This window comes from Rhinoraja longicauda, chromosome 4, assembly GCF_053455715.1.
Source record: "Rhinoraja longicauda isolate Sanriku21f chromosome 4, sRhiLon1.1, whole genome shotgun sequence".
Lineage (NCBI taxonomy): Eukaryota > Metazoa > Chordata > Chondrichthyes > Rajiformes > Arhynchobatidae > Rhinoraja > Rhinoraja longicauda.
In genome coordinates, this window is record NC_135956.1 from 747712 (window position 1) to 769235 (window position 21524).

Genomic DNA, 21524 nt, shown 5'->3' on the forward strand with positions numbered 1-21524 from the left:
AGGGCCGAATGGCCTCCTCCTGCATCTATTTTCAATGTTTCTATGTTTCTATTAAGTTAGAGAAGTCGATATTCATACCGCTGGGTTGTAAGCGAAATATGTCGAAGATGGTGGCTTCATCTCAAATTAGACTGTTTAGCAAAATATCAATATCTATTAACATGGAAAATGAAGACATTTGTAATGTTTATATAAAAATATACTTTAATAGCATTAACAGGACCTGTACAGACATAATTCTCAATGTAATAATGCTAGATCAGTTTACAATTTACAGTATGTGAGAAGAAAACTATTTCACAAACAAACTCCAATTCAATGTGTTTAAAGATTATTTAGACAAATGTAAAAAAAAGCAATGTTCCAATAACCAGCTATGAAAATGCAAGGCAAATATTCAAGGCCTTGATAATTGTTCCATTTGGAGAGCAGTGTTGTCTTGGGCGCAGTTATAATGGCAGACACATGTGGTAATGATCATCATCTGTTGTTTAATAATTGCTCCTCTTGCACATTTGAAGTCCAGCTGAGATGTTCTGGTGCTGCGGGGCGTACAGCATCGTCTGTCAGTGCAGACTCCACAGTATTTAGGTTTAAAGTACTGTATGCTAGAGCAGTCATTATATACTAAACGAGTTGGTTTCATTGCTTTTGATGTGCGGATGCACTTCTTTCCTTTCTAAGAATAAAAAAGAGTAAAACAAGAAAAGATATACAGTTGGAAATAAGGAACAAAGTTGGAACTGCAACTCTTCATAGATGTTTTTCTTCTTATCATGTGGTGTACATTGTGACCATCCATTTTACATGTCTGCTGAATCTGAGTTTCACCCTCTCCACATTCTCCCTCAAACTAGCAGATCCATTTATGCATCCATTCATAAGTGGAGGAGCAGAATTAGACCATTCGGCCCATCAAGTCTACTCCACCATTCAATCATGGCTGATCTATCTCTCCCCCCTAACCCCATTCTCCTGCCTTCTCCCCATAACCCCTGACATCCATATTAATCAAGAATCTATCTACAGTATCGGGCGGCACGGTAGCGCAGCGGTAGAGTTGCTGCTTTACAGCGAATGCAGCGCCGGAGACTCAGGTTCGATCCTGACTACGGGTGCTGCACTGTAAGGAGTTTGTACGTTCTCCCCGTGACCTGCGTGGGTTTTCTCCGAGATCTTCGGTTTCCTCCCACACTCCAAAGACGTACAGGTATGTAGGTTAATTGGCTGGGTAAATGTAAAAATTGTCCCTAGTGGGTGTAGGATGGTGTTAATGTACGGGGATCGCTGGGCGGCACGGACTTGGTGGGCCGAAAAGGCCTGTTTCCGGCTGTATATATATGATATGATATGATGATATGATAGTATCTCTGCCTTAAAAATATCCATTGACGGCCTCCACAGCCTTCTGTGGCAGTGAATTCCACAGATTCACCACCCTCTGACTAAAGAAATCCCTCCTCATCTCCTTCCTAGAGGAATGCCCTTTAATTCTGAGGCTATGACCTCTAGTCCTAGACTTTCCAACTAGTGGAAACATCCACTCTATCCAAGCCTTTCACTGTCCGCATATGCAGAAGTGAATGAGGCATGATTTTGAGGTCACCAAGATAGATAATGACAAAGAGACCCATTTCCATTCACTAATAATGACAGTCTTGTTGGTGGAGTAAAGAGGCCATGGTCACAGTGCAATTGTTGAATGATATAATGAATAGATATCAAGCAAAGCAATATCCTTGGGATAAATTAAACTTGAAAAATTCCAAATTAGTAACAAGGATTCCTATTTTATGATAATCAGCTAACAAAATAATTATCACTTCACATTTACACAAGTATATCAATTGATAGCACTCCTGTGAAGATCCTTGGAATACTAGACCACAAGACGTGCTAGCAGAATTAGGCTATTCAGCCCATTGAATCTGCTCTGCCTTCAATCATGGCTGATCTATCTTTCCCTCTCAACCCCACTCTCCTGCCTTCTTCCCGTAACCTTTGACACCCTGAATAATCAAGAACCTATCAACCTCCATTTTTAAAATACCCAATGACTTAGCCGCCACAGCCACCTGTGGCAATGAATTCCACAGATTCACAACCCTCTGGCTAAAGAAATTCCTCTTTGCCTCCATTATAAAAGTGAATACTTTTATTCTGAGGCTGTGCCCTCTGGTCCTCGACTCTCCCACTACTGGAAATATCCACTCCACATCCTTTTTATCTGGGCCTTTCATTATTCGGTAGGTTAAATACACTCAATCTCACACTCAATTTAATCCTATAATGTACTTCCACCATGTATCCTCTCCATCACAAAAGGCCTGGAACCTTTACAGTATATGTTCCAGTCCTCATTTATGGATGAAACACATCTATAGCTTTTGGCCTCTCCACATGCAAGGGGGTTTGGGTGATGTGGATGAAAGCGTTGTTCAGTGTTGTTCATTTTACAACGTTGCCAAAGATCAAACCAATCCAGTGCTCTCCCAATCAACCTCCCAAACTGCATTCACTGAACTCATCCTCAATTTTGCTATCCTGTACCAAGTCTCACTCATACATATTAATTATTGCTAATCCAGATAGACACAAAAAGCTGGAGTAACTCAGCAGGTCAGACAGCATCTCTGGAGAAAAGGAATAGGTGATGTTTCGGGACGAGACCTTTCTTCAGACTGAGAGGCAGGGGAAAGGGAAACCTTCACATTTTGTCTGACTGTCACAGATGCTGCCAGCTCTGTTGAGATTTTCCAGCATTTTATGACATTTTGTTTCAAATTTCCAGCAAGTGCAGAATGTTAATTCTCAAGTTTTTAAAGTTTATCGCAGAGTTTTATCTGCAATAAAAAAAAAGTAAAGTCTGCTTTATAACCGACCTTCCATCCATCTTAGTTAAGTTCTCTAATTCCTGGGCCTTCCTCATGACCGTTTCCTCAAGCATCTGGCCATGCTTACCCTTGAGTCTCTACTCCAAAACCACCTTCACGAGCTGCCTTCATATTGCTTTGACACTGAGATATTTCACTGTGCTTTTGACTCAGCATCCATCTTGGTCCAGTTGGATTTTGTGAAGTACTTTGCACCGTTTCCCGCTATCAAATCCATGAGGGAATTACCGTTTCCTCTTTATGCCAACATCGCATTGACGGGCAAAAAGGAACATAACTGAATTACAACCCACCCGCATTGGTCATTTATACTCACTCTGGCTGTGACTTTATAATCACCGCATGGACGAACCTCACAAAGTCGCAGCTCCTTCACCATATCGCAATGGTGGTTTTTATTAGTAAGACGGGTGGAGATGCCCATGCCACAGGTAGTGGAGCAGGCAGTCCACTGCGTTGTCTGCTGTATACAATTCACACCAGGATTGTGCAGATCCAATTCATGGGTCACCTCCTGCCTGTAAGCTGGAAGGAACAATGCTATTCACTTAGACAAAGCCGTATACAGAAGCATGGCGATGGTAGCAGGACCTTCTTCTGCAAATGGGAAGTTATTTTGTATATGCCATGACCGCATTGAATGGCGGTGCTGGCTCGAAGGGCTGAATGGCCTACTCCTGCACCTATTGTCTATTGTCTAAATCTCACCTAGTTTTTCAAAACCCGAGTTAATTTACTAACCGACTAATTTGCATTTTTGGGTGCATTGGAAAATATGCGGCGTTTCTTCTTGTATCTGTTCTTTTATCATCAGTAGAGCTATTTGTATGCAGGTGTGTCTTCAAGATAAAACTTTCATACTTGTTTAGCAATGTGGCTTGGAAGCTTTTTTGCATTGTTCCACACGACCAAGAACTGAAGAGGCATTCGAGTTGGTAGGAAAGAAAACTGCAGTGGCTGGTTTAAATCGAAGGTAGGCACAAAATGCTGGAGTAATTCAGCGAGTCAGGCAGCATCTCTGGAGAGAAGAAAGAGAGGAGAACTTCTTCAAAGTAGACATACCTTGAGGAGAAGAGTCTTCCTGTCTCCCACTACCTATCTTTATCCCGCCCCCTCCCCTGACATCAGTCTGAAGAAGAGTTTCGACCTGAAACATCACCCATTCCTTCTCTGCCGAGATGCTGCCTGACCCGCTGAGTTACTCCAGCATTTTGTGTCAACCAGGCATTAGAGATAAATCATCATACTTTGGAAATGATCAAGATTTGCAATATTAAAAGTATTTTGCATCAAGGGACATTTCCAGATTTCTGCCAACATTCATGCAAATGTAATTACAAGTCATCTCACTCAGTCAGTGTGTTCTAGTTTAACATTAACGTTTAAGAAGTGTGGACTTTTTATTATTTTTTATTATTGTTATTTATATATCCATTCCACTTTGTCCCTTTTACCTAGTCCTCTCCTTTTGCCAAGTTCTATGAAATTACCTTTATCATCCACCCGAGGCATTATTCTGACCATGGTGTTAGGATATTGATACTGATCTCCGCAATGTGATCAAAAATCTTGTAAAAAATGTAGATTGTAAGGAGCATCGTAAAGAATGAAATATACACCGATCAGCCAAAACATTATGACCACTGACAGATGAAGTGAATAACATTGATTATCTTGTTACAATGGCACCTGTCAAGGAGTGGGATATATTAGGCAGCAAGTGAACAGTCAGTTCTTGAAGTTGATGTGTTGGATGCAGGAGAAATGGGCAGGAGTAAAGACCTGAGCGACTTTGACAAGGGCCAAATTGTTATGGCTAGCCGACTGGGTCAGAGCATCTCTGAAATGGCAAGGCTTGTGGGGTGCTCCCAGTCAGCAGTGGTGAGTACCTACCGACAGTGGTCCGAGGAGGGACAAACCACAAACCGGCGACAGGGTGTTGGGCGCCCAAGGCTCATCGATGCACGAGGGCAATGAAGGTTATCCCGTCTGGTCCAAATCGACAGAAGATCTACTGTGGCACAAGTCACAGAAAATTTTAATAGTGGTCACGGGAGGAATGTGTCACAATACACAGTGCATCACACCCTGCTGCGTATGGGGCTGCACACGGAGGACCAACAGCATGTTAGGCAGGTGGTCATAATGTTTTGGCTCACCAGGTCATAATGTTTTGGCTGATCGATGTAGGTAGAGTTTTAGTCCACAGGTGAAACTGTCAACAATAGCACAATTTTATTTGTGAATGGGCAACTGGTCAGAAATATTTCTGTAGTGAATGTGGGGCTAAAGTCGATTACAAATGGAGACAGGCAAGGCACTGGGGGGGGTTGTAAAGCAAGGCACTGGGGGGGGGTTGTAAAGCAAGGCACTGGGGGGGTTGTAAAGCAAGGCACTGGGGGGGGTTGTAAAGCAAGGCACTGGGGGGGGTTGTAAAGCAAGGCACTGGGGGGGTTGTAAAGCAAGGCACTGGGGGGGGTTGTAAAGCAAGGCACTGGGGGGGGTTGTAAAGCAAGGCACTGGGGGGGTTGTAAAGCAAGGCACTGGGGGGGGGTTGTAAAGCAAGGCACTGGGGGGGGTTGTAAAGGAAGGCACTGGGGGGGATTGTAAAGCAAGGCACTGGGGGGGGTTGTAAAGCAAGGCACTGGGGGGGGTTGTAAAACAAAGCACTGGGGGGGATTGTAAAGCAAGGCACTGGGGGGGATTGTAAAGCAAGGCACTGGGGGGGTTGTAAAGCAAGGCACTGGGGGGGGATTGTAAAGCAAGGCACTGGGGGGGGGTTGTAAAGCAAGGCACTGGGGGGGGGGTTGTAAAGCAAGGCACTGGGGGGATTGTAAAACAAGGCACTGGGGGGATTGTAAAGCAAGGCACTGGGGGGATTGTAAAACAAGGCACTGGGGGGGATTGTAAAGCAAGGCACTGGGGGGGGTTGTAAAGCAAGGCACTGGGGGGGTTGTAAAGCAAGGCACTGGGGGGGATTGTAAAGCAAGGCACTGGGGGGGGTTGTAAAGCAAGGCACTGGGGGGGTTGTAAAGCAAGGCACTGGGGGGGGTTGTAAAGCAAGGCACTGGGGGGGATTGTAAAGCAAGGCACTGGGGGGGGTTGTAAAGCAAGGCACTGGGGGGGGTTGTAAAGCAAGGCACTGGGGGGATTGTAAAGCAAGGCACTGGGGGGGGTTGTAAAGCAAGGCACTGGGGGGGGTTGTAAAGCAAGGCCCTGGGGGGGGGGGGGATTGTAAAGTTTGAATATATTTTCCCAACTCTCACATTGGTGGAGCTAGCTGTTAATATAGGTAATTGTAGATTCCCAATGATTAAAATCATGTCCATCTCTTTTTAAATATCTCTGATTTTAGTGTCAAAGGCCTTCAGCGAGGTGAAGTCTCAGGATGTTTGCCATTTTTCACCTACTTCATGAGTGGGACAGTGGTGGAACTGACGGAGGTCCAAGATGATGGAGGCACAATGATTGGTGCAGCAAATGGGCAAATACTGTTGGCAAGGGCGGCGCAGTGGTGCAGATGGTAGTGCTGCTGCCTCACAGCGCTAGCGACCCAGGTTGCATCCTGACCTCAGTTGCTGGCCGTGTGGAGTTTGCACGTTCTCCCTGTGACTGTGTGGGTTTCCTCCGTGTAATCCGGTTTCATCCCACACCCCAAAGTAATGCGGATTGTTCGTTAATTGGCCTGCATTAATGTGGGATGCGAAAATGGGATAAGATGGAAATAGTGTGAATGGATAATTAATGATCAGCGTGGACCAAGGACCATTTCCATGCTGTATCTTTCAAGCAATCAGTCAATCCATTGTGATGATCTGATTCAATCCTGAACGTTGACCCTTACCTTCCAGAGCAAGTTGTTCAAGAGGACTGTCCTGTTTGTGGTCACACACCCATTGTTCACAGCACTCTCCTGGCATCTGCACTTGTTTGGGAAATGGACAGTCTGGGCCAGGGAGGAGGATATCCAAGTTACAGCGGGGCACACAACCAATTAACCCATCTCTGCACGAACACTGATACTTGCAGCTTGGTTGGAAGGTCTCTCCATTCCGATAGATGACACCATCATACATGCAGATATTACCTTCATGTGCTGGGTTTCAAAGATAAAAGTTTAGATCATTCTTTGTAATTGCTTTCACTAAGAAAATCTTGTACACATAAAGTTCTGCTATAATGCTATGTTTGCATTCTTGGACATCCCTGACTTTCTCCGGGTTAAAGGTGTAGCCACGCGTGGGCCCTAGCTATGCCTGCCTTATTGTTGGTGACATTGAACAGTCCTTCTTCCAGGTGTACTCTGGCCCTATTCCCCCAAATCTTTCTTTACTACTTCGTCAACTGGATCAGGGCTGCCTCCTGCACCCGTGTAGAACTCGTGGACTTCCAGGTGAGGCAAAGGTTCTCGTGCCCCTCCTCTAACCTCATCTACTGCATCTGGTGTTCCCGATGTGGGCTCCTGTACATTGGTGAAACAATGCATAGACTGTTTAGCTGAACCATTATGTTCTGTCCACCAAGCAGTCCCAGTTGCTAACCAGTTTAACTTCCCTTCCCACACTAACCTTCCTGTCCTGGGCATCTTCTATTGCCAGAGTGAGGCCGTGCACAAATTAAACGAACGGCACCTCATATTTTGCTTGGGCAGCTTACTACTCAGCAGTATGAGTGTTGAATTTTCTAATTTTAGGTAACTTCCACAAACATTTCCCCCCCTTCCCCCACCCCCCTCTCCCATCTCCACTAAAGGTCAGTTGACCAGAACCCCAGTTCACAATGATGTAGCCCTCCTTAGCCAACAAAGGTCAGGGAACATCCCTGCCTGAGGTCATCTGTTGCTGACCCTGATTTTCTAGTTTGCAGTTCCTCACTCCCCCTCCTTGCAATCAATCTGAAGGGTCCCAACCAGAAATGTCACCATCCACTTTTTCCAGAGATGCTGCCTGACCTGCTGAGGTACTCTACCATTTTGTGTCGATCTTTGGTATAAAGCATCATCTACAATTCCTTTTCACTACTATATCTGCATTCTTCACAAACCTAGAGTTTGTGCAACATTGCAACATAAAAACAAACAACAATGTGGAAAAGCCATTCGGGGTTAAAGAGTTTCAGATTTTCAATAACAACATTTATTTTTCCTGAAAGATTTTCAAAAATAAAGGTCTTTTTTAATGTGTAAGCTTATTTTTGGTACTACATGCTAAAAAATAGCAAGGATGTATTTTGAATTGTTCAATAGTGTATTATTGCATAAATGCAATTGCTTGTCAATGTTAAGTGGTTTCCCAAGGTGGAAACAACAACAAGATTCTTAAGGGAAAAAAAGGTGTCTGATTGCTGCAGGAAGGTTACGTGGCAACCGTTTTTTATCTGTCAATTTCCAAAGTAACTTTTAAGTGGTTCTCTCTTTCCCGATCAGAAATCACATTGTAATAAATTAGACTCTCGCAGTACAAATGGTATTTAAAAATTAATCAATTGCATTACATCTAATTTGTATCATGGAAACACACGTTATGGCAGAACCACCTGTAATAATAATACATCTTCCAATAGATCTGAGGGAATAGATAAATGTTTGAGAATCAGAATTGTTAGATGTAGGAAGAAACTACAAATGATGGTTTACACTGAATTATAGACACAAAATGCTGGAGTAACTCAGCGAGACAGGCAGGCATCTCTGGAGAGAAGGAATGGGTAATGTTTCAGGTCGAGACCCTTCTTCAGACTCTTAGCAGATTGTCAGTAGAATAATCTACTTTGTTAATAAATGACATTTGAAAAATCTTGTAAATGTTGAGAATCTTTATTTTTTAATTTTTTAACAGATTCTTACTTCAGAAAGATTTATACAAGTTGAATGTTGTGCAATGATGTAACATCTTAAACATGCATCCCAAACTACAAACCACTTTATCCACCAGGGGGAGCATTAATGGGGAAGTCTGGGGAAGTTGGTTACTACAGTATATGTAGGAAGGAACTGCAAATGCTGGTTTAAACCAAAGATAGACACAAAATACTGGAGTAACTCTGCAGGATCTCTGGAGGGAAAGAATGGGTGACGTTTCGGGTCGAGAGTCTGAAGAAGGGTCTCGCTCGGCCCATTCCTTCTCTCCAGAGATGCTGCCTGTCCCACTGAATTACTCCAGCATTTTGTGTCTATCTTCGGTAGGTTACAATGTTCAGCTCAGTATTTTTCAGGTTATGGAAATTCTTGATGGAGAATCATAGGTATTTAAAAAAATAACCTGGAGCTATTTTTTAAATAAATTCTTCATTTACCACAAAGATTAATGTGGTAAACCAAGTAATATGAATGCTATTGTTTACCTAATATGTCTGAGCTGTATCCACTTGTTGATATTTTCAAACTTTTTTATAAGGTAATCCAGTCATGGCAGAAGGCAAAGAGTGTGAATAAAGGGTTTGTGGTTGACTACCAGTGACAGGTGATGTTCCGCAGGGATTGAAGTTGTCTCTGTTACTTTTCACGTTATATATTAATGATTTGGATGATGAAAATTATGGCTTTGTGGCCAGGTTTGCAGGTGATATGAAGAGAGGTGGAAGGGCAGGTAGGGTAGAGGAGGCAGATAGTCTACAGAAGGACTTGGACAGGTTGGGAGAGTGGGCAAATGGAATGAAAATGGCAGATGGAATGCAGCGTAGCAAAGTGTGCGGTCATGCACTTTGGTAGTAGGAATAAAGGCGTAGACTATTTTCTAAATGGGGAGAGGATTCCAAAATCGGTGCAAAGGGACTTGGAAGTGCTGTTGCACGATTCCCACAAGGTTAATTTGCAGTTCGAATGGCCTAATTCGCTCCAATCTATCTATATACTAAAACTCTCGTTTGTTTGTTTGGTAGCAAGGAAGGCAAATGCATGTTAGTATTCATTTTGAGAAGATTAGAATATATATATTAGCAGAGATGTAATGCTCCTTATAGCGCATGGGTCAGGGCACATTTAGAGCATTGTGAGCACTTTTGGGCCCCGTATCTGAGGAGGGATGTGCTGATGTTAGATGGGGTGCAGAGGAGGTTTATGAAAATGATCCAAGGGATGATTGGGTTAATGTTTGGTGAGCGTTTGATGGCCTTGGGCCTGTCGGTACTTGCTGGAGTATAGAATGATAAGCGGGGATCTCATTGAAACTTACTGAATAATAAAAGGCCTAAACAGAGTGGATGTGGAGAGGATGTTTCCACTAGTGGAAGAGTAAGACTGGAGGGAACAACCTCAGAGTAAACGGACATGCTTTTAGAAAGGTGTTGAGGAGGAAACTCTTTAGACAGAGCTGTAGAGGCCAAATCTTTGGGTGTTTTTAAAGCGGAGATTGATAGGTTCTTGATTAGCGAGGGTGTCAAAGGTTATGGGGAAAAGGCAGGAGAATGGGGTTGAGAGGGGAAGGTAGATCAGCCATGATTGAATGGTGGAGCAGACTTGATCTGGCAGCAGGTCGAATGGCCTAATTCTCACCGTCGTCCCTTTGGTGCTAATGGAAGAAGTTTCATTGAAATCGGTGTGAAAGTTATTCACATTTTAAAGTTTAAATCTATCTCCTAGGGAGATAGGGAGGGGGCGGGGCGGGAGGGAGGGGGAGGATAAGGGGGGTTGAGGGGGATGGAGTGTGGGGGAGGGGAAGGGGGGAGAGGGAGAGGAGTGGATGGGGGGTGAGGGGGAGGGAGGGAGTGGCAGAGGGGGAGGGGAGGAGGGGGAGAGCGGTGGGGAGGTGGGAGGGGGAGGAGAGGGTGCTGCACCAATACAGGAGAGTTTTGGGCCCAACAGGTCCACTTGGTCTGATATATATCACTAAAACTCTCATCTTGTATATTCGTATATTTGTTTGTTTGTTCCCGAAATACAGGCAAAACGGTACACGATAGCGCAACAATTTTAGGCCCACCTTACTCACCATTGGCCTGCGGTTCAAATGGTTGTTATATTTTAAAAGTTATTCATTTTTTAAACTTTAAAGATCACTTTTTAAACTTTAATAATTCCCTTTTCCACTTGCCCTGCTCGTCAGCCGCGCCCGCGAAGTAATACCTCCGTGTTCGACGTCACAATGGGAATCCAACATGTCCGCGCCTGCGCAGTTGGAGCCCGTTGATCTAATACTTGTATAAGATGGCCACCGGATCCACGTGTGCGCTCAAAGCGCGCTGGTTGCCCGCCGGGGCCTCCTACTGCTCAAAGCAACGGCCGTCGCCGTCGAGCTGCTGCTGTATGAGAGGTTTGCACCCAACGGGTCCACGGGTCGCTGTGGACGCCGCGATGGCCGCCCGGGGCCAGGGTGAGTGGCTCCCTCTCCCCTTTCCTCTCCCCCTTCGCCCGGACCCGGCCCCGGGGGAGACTCTCCGGCCGGCGCAGGAGAGGTTTGGACAGGGGGTTGCCTGGATCGCAGGATAGGTTTAGACCCAATGGGTCCATGCCCATTGGGCCCAAACCTCTCCTGCATTGGTGCAGCACCCTCTCCTCCCCGCCTCCCTCCCCCTCCCCTCAGTCCCCCTTTCCCCTACCCCATTCCATCCACTTCAAACCCCCTTTTCCTCCCTCCTCCCCCCCTCGCTACCTCCCTCCCTAGGAGATAGATTTAAACTTTAAAATGTGAATAACTTTAAAAATATAACACCGATTTTGATATAACACCGATAAATTGAAATATAACACCTATTTCAATGAAACTTCTTTCATTAGCACCAAAGGGATGACGGTGAGTAAGGTGGGCCTACAATTGTCACGCTATCATGTACCATTTTGGCTGTAGTTCAGGAACAAACAAACAAACAAGAGTTTTAGTAAATAGATGTTATTCAGACCACATATTCCAAAATTGTTCAGAGATAGTTTGTTTGCAGAGAAAGTTATTCTTGCACTATGTGTGTTTTATGTTTCACCAAACATATAGAAAGGCCTTTGTTTTTATGAGAGTTAGCAATGCTTCAACAAAGAAGGTCTTTGCCAGACGTACACTGGCCCCATCCCCGAACTCTACCTCCGCTACATCGATGACTGCATTGGTGCTACCTCTTGCACCCATGCAGAACTCACTGACTTCATACACTTCACCTCCAATTTCCATCCTGCCCTTAAATATACCTGGACTATCTCCGACATCTCCGTCCCGTTTCTGGACCTCACCATCTCCATCACAGGAGACAGACTAGTGACGGACATTTACTATAAACCCACTGACTCGCACAGCTATCTGGACTACACTTCTTCCCATCCGGTCCCCTGCAAAAAGTCTATCCCCTACTCCCAATTCCTCCGTCTACGCCGCATCTGCGCCCGGGATGAGGTGTTTCACACTAGGGCTTCCGAGATGTCCTCTTTCTTCAGGAAACGGGGCTTCCCCTAATCCATTATAGATGAGGCTCTCGCTAGGGTCTCTTCTACATCCCGCAGCTCCGCTCTTGCTCCCCCTCCCCCCACTCGCAACAAGGACAGGATCCCCCTCGTTCTCACCTTCCACCCCACCAGCCAGCGGATCCAACATATCATCCACCAACATTTCCGTCACCTACAATGGGACCCCACCACTGGCCATATCTTCCCATCCCCTCCCCTCTCTGCGTTCCGCAGAGACCGTTCCCTCTGTAACTCCCTGGTCCACTCGTCCCTTCCTACCCAAACCACCCCAACCCCGGGCACTTTCCCCTGCAACCGCACGAGATGCAACACCTGTCCCTTTACCTCCCCCCCCTCAACTCCATCCAAGGACCCAAACAGTCTTTCCAGGTGAGACAAAGGTTCACCTGCACCTCCTCCAACCTCATCTATTGCATCCGCTGCTCTAGATGTCAACTTATTTACATCGGCGAAACCAAGCGCAGGCTCGGCGATCGCTTCGCTGAACACCTGCGCTCGGTCCGCATTAACCAAACTGATCTCCCGGTGGCCGAGCACTTCAACTCCCCCTCCCATTCCCAGTCTGACCTTTCTGTCATGGGCCTCCTCCAGTGCCATAGTGAGGCCCACCGGAAATTGGGGGAACAGCACCTCATATTTCGCCTGGGCAGTTTGCAGCCCAGTGGTATGAACGTCGACTTCTCCAACTTTAGATAGTCCCTCTGTCCCTCCCTTCCCCTACCCAGGTCTCCCTCTATCTTCCTGTCTCCACCTATATCCTTCCTTTGTCCCACCCCCCTGACATCAGTCTGAAGAAGGGTCTCGACCCGAAACGTCACCCATTCCTTCTCTCCCGAGATGCTGCCTGACCTGCTGAGTTACTCCAGCATTTTGTGAATAAATCTATTTGCTTCTAGCTGAATATGTTCTTGTCTCTCTGCCTAAGCAAGTTAGGAATAATTTTCATGTTTGAAAATTACTTCCTTCATTTTTATGTTCAAATTACTGATGCACACGGCAAATATCAACCCAGGAGGAATCCTGCTGGGCATCACCACACACTTCCAAATGCAGAAAGGAAACACTTGATAAGTTCAACAATTAAGGCGGCACGGTGGTGCAGAGGTAGCGTGGCAGCCTTACATCGCCAGAGACCTAGGTTCGACCCTGACTACGGGTGTTGTCTGTACGGAGTTTGTATGTTCTTCTCGTGACCGCTTGGGTTTCCTCTGGGAGCTCCGGTTTCCTCCCACACTCCAAAAATACAACATACAGGTTAATTGGCTTGGTAAAATTGTCCATTGTCCCTAGTGTGTGTAGGTTAGTGTTAGTGTGTGGGGATCGCTGGTCAGTGTGGACTCGTTGGGCCGATGGGCCTGATTCCGCACTGCATCTCTAAACTAAACTAAACTAGTGTGAACGGGTGATTGATTTCCCTTCATACAGTTTATTAATTGATACAATTTAATATCCCTTATGAATTCCACAAATCCTTCCATCCTCCCCCCCCCCCCCCCATCTTACACAATCCCAATCACCAAGTCCGCTCCAAGATATATATGTTAAGCATAATCTTATATTCTGAAATATAAAGATGAATACTAAATGTTTAAATAACAAAACCACAAGCCTATCGCTAATCAAAAGATATTATTTTCCCCCAGATAGACACAAAATGCTGGAGTAACTCAGCGGGACAGGCAGGCACAGGGTGGACTCTTATAAGTACCTGGGTGTTTACCTCAACAATAAACTTGACTGGACTGAAAACATCAATGCACTGTACAAAAAGGGCCAGAGCAGACTTGACCTGCAGGGGACACTCCTAAGGACCTTCTACAACACGGTGGTTGCATCGGCCATTTTCTATGGAGTGGTCTGCTGGAGCAGCAGCATCTCAGCGACAGAACCTAGCAATTATAGACCTGTTAGTTTGACGTCTGTGGTGGGAAAATTAATGGAAAAGATACTTAGTGACAATATATATAATTATTTGGATAATCAAGGCCTGATTAGAAACAGTCAACATGGATTTGTGCCTGGAAGGTCATGTTTGACTAATCTTCTTGAATTTTTTGAAGAGGTTACCAGGGAAATTGATAAGGGCAAGGCTGTGGATGTTGTCTATATGGACTTCAGTAAGGCATTTGACAAGGTTCCACATGGAAGGTTGATTAAGAAGGTTATTAATAGTGAGGTTGCAAGATGGATTCAACAATGGCTGAATGGGAGATACCAGAGGGTAATGGTTGACAATTGTATGTCAGGTTGGAGGCCAGTGTCTAGTGGAGTACCCCAAGGATCTGTGTTGGGTCCACTGTTGTTTGTCATTTACATTAATGATCTGGATGATGGTGTGGCAAATTGGATTAGTAAATATGCAGATGATACTAAGATAGGTGGTGTAGTTAATAATAAAGTAGAGTTTCAAAGTCTACAGAGAGACTTGGGCCTTTTGGAAGGGTGGGCTGAAAGATGGCAGATGGAGTTTAATGCTGATAAGTGTGAGGTGCTGCATTTTGGTAGGACAAATCAAAATAGGACGTACAGGGTAAATGGTAGGGAATTGAGGAATGCAGTGGAACAGAGGGATCTGGGAATAACTGTGCATTGTTCCCTGAAGGCGGAATCTCATGTGGATAGGGTGGTGAAGAAGGCGTTTGGTATGCTTGCCTTTATAAATCAGAGCATCGAGTATAGAAGCTGGGATGTAATGTTAAAATTGTACAGGGCATTGGTGAGGCCGAATCTGGAGTATGGTGTGCAGTTCTGGTCGCCAAATTATAGGAAGGATGTCGACAAAATGGAGAGGGTACAGAGGAGATTTACTAGAATGTTGCCTGGGTTTCAGCACTTAGGCTACAGAGAGAGGTTGAACAGGTTGGGTCTTTATTCTTTGGAGCGTAGAAGGTTGAGGGGGGACTTGATAGAGGTTTTTAAAATTTTGAGAGGGACGGACAGAGTTGACGTGGGTAGGCTTTTCCCTTTGAGAGTGGGGAAGATTCCAACAAGGGGACATAGCTTCAGAATTGAGGGACAAAAGTTTAGGGGTAACATGAGGGGTAACTTCTTTACTCAGAGGGTGGTGGCTGTATGGAATGGGCTTCCGGTGGAAGTGGTGGAGGCTGGCTCGATTTTATTATTTAAGAGTAAATTGGATAGGTATATGGATAGGAGGGGATTAGAGGGTTATGGTCTGAGTGCAGGTAGATGAGACTAGGTCAGGGAGAGTGGTCGGCGTGGACTGGTAGGGCCGGACAGGCCTGTTTCCATGCTGTAGTTGTTATTATGGTTAAGGGAAGAGACTCGACAAGCTGGTCAGGAAGGCCGGCTCTGTCTTGGGTGGCCCCCTCGACTCAGTGCAGGTGGTGGGAGAGGAGGATGATGGCAAAGCTAACATCGCTGCTGGACAACGACTCCCACCCCATGCAGGACACTGTCACTGCACTGAGTAGCTCCTTCAGTGACAGACTCCTTCACCCCAAGTGCGTGAAGGAGAGATATCGGAGGTCCTTCCTTCCCGCTGCTGTGAGACTGCACAACCAGCACTGTTCCCAGCACACCAGTCAACAGTAACAGTTAAAGGAATACACAGTAAACTGATGACAATTTATCCTTGTCTTTTCTTTTATTTATAATAAATGATCTCTTGCTATCCACTTTGCTGCTGTAACATTGTAAATTTCCCCGGTGTGGGACAAATAAAGGAATATATTATATTATATTTTATATTTATTTCCACGGGCTCCTGAAAGCACGTCGCAGGGTCCCAGCTGATATCGGCCAAGCCGGATGGCTCCATATCAATATTAAATTGGTATAGCACAGATGAACATTTACACGTTCATTTTAATAACATTTTAAGCAATGTCATTATCGTAGCCTGTATCGCTCATGCTAATATCACGGCAGGTTCATGTTCGACAAAATAGGCACATCTTACTAGTTTGGTTTAGTTTAGAGATACAGCACGGGAACAGGCCATTCGGCCCGCACCGACCAGCGATCCCCTATACTAACGCTATCCAACACACACCAAGGGCAATTTACAATTCTCGCCGAAGCAAATCAACCTACAAACCTGCACGGCTTTGGAGTGTGGGAGGAAACCGGAGCACCCGGAGAAAACCCGCGCAGGTCATGGGGAGAACATACAAACTCCGGACAGACAGCACCCGAGGTTAGAATCGAACCAGGGTCCCTGGCGCGGTCAGGCAGCAACTCCATCGTTGCGCCACTCACTATCCGTATTAGTTCTGCTGGACATTAGTGAAGAGGACGAGGGGCGGGTTGGCTCACACACAGTGAGAGGCTCACACTCACCGATGCAGACGCCGAGGCGGTGCGGGCTGGCAGCGTCTAGCCTGTGGTCGCAGTGCAGCCCCTGGTCGTGGTCGCAGCGGTGGTTGTCGGAGCACGGCTCGCCCGCCTGCCTGGCGCAAACACCGCAGCAGCCGCACCGGTCCAGTGCCGGCCTCACCCCCGCTGGGCAACGCGGTGCCTCCTCGGGGCATTCACACGGGGAAGGGCAAAGCCGGCCGCCGGCCCACTGTGTAGAGCAAAGTCAAACAGACAACTGCAAATGAACTGGCCCAGTGACAGTGCACACACACACACACACACACACACACACAACTGCAATGAACTGGCCCAGTGACAGTGCACACACACACACACACACACACACACACACACAACTGCAATGAACTGGCCCAGTGACAGTGCACACAGACACTTGCAATGAACTGGCCCAGTGACAGTGCGCACACACACACACAACTGCAATGAACTGGCCCAGTGACAGTGCACACACACACACACACACAACTGCAATGAACTGGCCCAGTGACAGTGCACACAGACACTTGCAATGAACTGGCCCAGTGACAGTGCACACACACACACACAACTGCAATGAACTGGCCCAGTGACAGTGCACACACACACAACTGCAATGAACTGGCCCAGTGACAGTGTACACACACAACTGCAATGAACTGGCCCAGTGACAGTGCACACAGACACTTGCAATGAACTGGCCCAGTGTGCACACACACACAGCTGCAATGAACTGGCCCAGTGACAGTGCACACACACACACAGCTGCAATGAACTGGCCCAGTGACAGTGCACACAGACACACAGCTGCAATGAACTGGCCCAGTGACAGTGCACACACACAGACAACTGCAATGAACTGGCCCAGTGTACGCACACACACAGACAGCTGCAATGAACTGGCCCAGTGACAGTGCACACACACAGACAACTGCAATGAACTGGCCCAGTGTACACACACACACACACAGACAGCTGCAATGAACTGGCCCAGTGACAGTGTACACACACAACTGCAATGAACTGGCCCAGTGACAGTGCACACACACAGACAACTGCAATGAACTGGCCCAGTGACAGTGCACACACACAGACAACTGCAATGAACTGGCCCAGTGTACACACACACACAGACAGCTGCAATGAACTGGCCCAGTGACAGTGCACACACACAACTGCAATGAACTGGCCCAGTGACAGTGCACACACACAGACAACTGCAATGAACTGGCCCAGTGACAGTGCACACACACAACTGCAATGAACTGGCCCAGTGTACACACACACACAGACAGCTGCAATGAACTGGCCCAGTGACAGTGCACACACAGCTGCAATGAACTGGCCCAGTGACAGTGCACACACAACTGCAATGAACTGGCCCAGTGACAGTGCACACACAACTGCAATGAACTGGCCCAGTGTGCACACACACACACACAGCTGCAATGAACAATAAGAACAAAGCAAAAAACATGAAAACATTACGGTTTAAACATGCGAGTGAAATAAACCAGAGCCAAAGGAGGCGACAGAAGATAGACCCACAATGAAATATTGAACTGACTGAGATCCACTAAGGTCATAAGTGACAGGAGTAGAATTAGGCCATTCGGCCCATCGTCTACTCCACCATCCACCCCTCACCTGCCTGCTCCCCATTACCTCGAACACCCGCATGTTCCCACTATTTAAAAAAAACAACGTTTGAAGTAAAACGTCGCTGTGTTACAAGGTGGTAATGTTCCGGTCTTCGTCACTCATATTTACAGGCTTATACCTCAACATTTCCTCATTGTACAATCCCCTTCAGCTCTCTCACCCCAGCTTCCCATTCGTGCCCCCCACCCACCCACCTGCACACTTGTTTAAAAGCCGGTAACCTTTGTATCACTTGCTGGCAGATGAGCGACTTTCACTTTAATTTCTGTCAGACCAACTCTGCCCATTCTTTTTGTTTACGTTTGAGACAAAAATACTTTAGACAGAATGCGCGAGGGTTTTATTATAGTAATCAATTGCATCTCCATTGCGCTGTTAAATCTGTTCACCTGGGTTAAAAATAGCAGTAGAGTGAGGAGTGCCGCGGCGAGGTGCTCCATGCTGCTACTGACTTGATTAAACACGACTGGAGGCTGCTCGGCGCTGGGCTGGGCTAGGCTGCGCTGGGCTGCGCCTGGGCTGGGCTAGGCTGCGCTGGGCTGCTCGGCGCTGGGCGCTGGGCTGGGCTGCGCTAGGCTGGGCTGCGCCCCGTCTGCATTTTTATTCCGCCGCCCTTCGCTGGAGTTGTTGAAGGCGCCGAAAATCACGTCGTGGATTGGATACAAATATAGGTAGGAACTGCAGATGCTGGTTATATACACCGAAGACAGACACACAATGCTGGAGTAACTCAACGGGTCAGACAGCATCTCTGGAGAGAAGGAATGGGTGACGCGGTGAAACTGGCCCCTTGTGTTCTTAATGAACAACAGTGTCTGGCTACAAAATAGACTTTTTTTTATCTCTAGACTTGTATTCTGTCCAAGACAGTTTTCTTCCTGCTTGTCAATTTTCAGTGTAACTTTTAAGTGGTTCTCAGCTCCTGATCAATATGAGTTTTTTTAACCAGTAGTACAAATTGTGTTCCCTAATTAATTGTGTTATATTCAATTCGCATTATGGAACACTTGTCACGGCAGAACTCCCCGCACCGTGATTTCACGGGAGGTAAAAGTCACAGTGCTGGAGTAACTCAGCGGGTCAGACAACATCTTTCCTATAACATGGTCTCAGCAACTGGACACATCTGAACCCTTCTGCAGTGAGAGTGAGGGGACATGGAGACACAGAGACATAGAGATATGGGAGGGAAAGGTGTGAAAACGACAGATAAAAGGCAGAGGTAGACACAAAATGCTGGAGTAACTCAGTGGGCCAGGCAGCATCTCTGAAGAGAAGGAATGGGTGACGTTTTTGGTCGAGACCCTTCTTCAGACTGAGAGTGGAGAAGGGGACAAGGGATATGGAAAGGTAAAGTGTGAAAACAACAGATCAAAGCAGGTGATGATCAATGATAAAAGAATGGTTCACTGTAAATTGAGTTGCACCATCCTGACTAATTGTATTGATTGTATGTCTCATTGTCACATTCCCCTCAGCTTACAATGAACCAGTCTGAAGAAGGGTCTCGACCCGAAATGTCCCCCATTCCTTCTCTCCAGAGGTGCTGCCTGTCCCGCTGAGTTACTCCAGCATTTTGTGTCGATCTTTGAACCATTTTACATTTCCTCGATCAATGTCTGCTTTGATCTGTAGTTTTCACACCTTTCCCTTTACCCTGCGTCTCTGTGTCTCCATGTCCCCTCATTCTCACTGAAGAAGGGTTCAGAAGTGTTCAGTTCCTGAGACCATGTTATAGGAAAGATGCTGTCAAGCTGGAAAGGGTACAGAGAAGATTTACGAGGATGTTGCCAGGACCAGAGCATCTGAGTTATAGGGAGAGGTTGAGTAGGCTGGGACTATTCATTGGGTGCAGGAGGATGAGGGGTGATCTTATTGAGGTGAATAAAATCATGAGAGGAACAGATCGTTAGATGCAAAAAAGTCTCTTTCCCAGAGTAAGTGCATTGAGGACAAGAAGACAAGGACATAGGTTTAAGGTGAAGGGGGAAAGATTTAATGGGAATCTAAGGGGTAACTTTTTCACACAAAGGGTGGTGGGTGTATGGAACGAGCTGCCAGAGGAGGTAGTTGAGGCAATGCACATGAGGTCATTAAACCTGGTATTTCATTTGTCTTTCTTGGGCTTCTCTCCTGACAATGACTTAGCACATGATGGCATTTAAAGTTCCACCTGAAATTTGGGGTTGTTACTCTTATCTGTGCTTTGCCTTGGTTTCCTCCAAGCTTGTGGAATGACTTCTGACACTGGTCATAGTCAGGTAGACCTTCGCTTTGTGTAGGAGGCAACCGCAGATGCTGGTTTACACCGAAGATAGACACAAAATGCTGGAGCAACTCAGCGGGACAGGAAGCATCTCTGGAGAGAAGTAATAGTTTTGTGTCGAGACCCTTCTTCAGGGAACCTTCCCTTTAACAGTTTAGTTTAGAGGAGCAGTATAGAAACAGGGACTTCACCCATCATCGATCATTGATCACCCATTTGCACTACAGTTCTATGTTCCCCCACTTTGGCATGCACATGCTGGGGAAAATCCTGGTAATTATAAGAAAATTGGACAGGTTTGTAGTATATTTAACCCGAGGGCTTACATACTGGAGAAGCATGAATGGAAAAGAGCTCAACATAGCAATTAAAGGTCATGTTAGGAGAGGCAATAAATTGATTTAAGTGTTTAGATTAGGCATAGATTCGAGTTTAGAGTTTATTTTATTGTTACGTGTACCGAGGTACAGTGAAAAGCTTTTTGTTGCGTGCTATCCAGTCAGCGCAAAGACAATACATGATTGCAATCAAACCATCTACAGTGTACAGATTCAGGATAAAGGGAATAACATACAGTGCAAGATAAAGCCCAATAAAGTCCGATTAAAGATGTTTTGATGGTCTCCCAATGAGGTAGATGATCGGTCAGGATCGCTCTCCAGTTGGTGATAGAATGGTTCAGATGTCTGATAACAGCTGATTAAGAAACTGTCCCTGAATCTGGAGGTGTGCGTTTCCAAACCTCTGTTGCCATGCCCGATGGGAGAGGGGAGAAGAGGGTGTGCCCGGGGTGAGACTGGTCCTTGATTATGCTGGTGGCCTTGCTGAGGTAGCGTGAAGTGTAGAAGGAGTCAATGGAAGGGAGGTTGGATTGTGCGATGGTCTGGGCTGCTGGCCTTGCCGAGGCAGCGTGAGGTGTAGATGGAGTCAATGGAAGAGAGAGGTTGGTTTGTGCGATGGTCTGGGCTGCTGGCCTTGCCGAGGCAGCGTGAGGTGT

General features: G+C 46.3%; 1 protein-coding gene across 1 annotated transcript; it reads right to left on the reverse strand.

The window, feature by feature from the left end:
• Positions 1-397: 397 nt before the first annotated feature.
• Positions 398-18701, reverse strand: LOC144593048 (CCN family member 3-like). The gene is made up of 5 exons (XM_078398461.1): positions 18651-18701; positions 16585-16810; positions 6739-6990; positions 3211-3419; positions 398-679 (listed from the first exon to the last, which is right to left on the reverse strand). The coding sequence occupies exons 1-5, from the start codon at positions 18699-18701 to the stop codon at positions 398-400; spliced, it is 1020 nt and encodes a 339-aa protein (XP_078254587.1).
• Positions 18702-21524: the final 2823 nt, after the last annotated feature.

What these genes read in the sequence shown, in the direction of transcription:
- LOC144593048 (XM_078398461.1), bottom strand. Translation starts at nt 18,701, where the DNA reads ATGGAGCACCTCGCCGCGGCACTCCTCACTCTACTGCTATTTTTAACC. An exon ending in TACTGCTATTTTTAACCCAG is followed by an intron (nt 16,811 to 18,650) that starts GTGAACAGATTT and finishes TGCTCTACACAG; the next exon opens with TGGGCCGGCGGCCGGCTTTG. An exon ending in TGAACAACTTGCTCTGGAAG is followed by an intron (nt 3,420 to 6,738) that starts GTAAGGGTCAAC and finishes TGTTCCTTCCAG; the next exon opens with CTTACAGGCAGGAGGTGACC.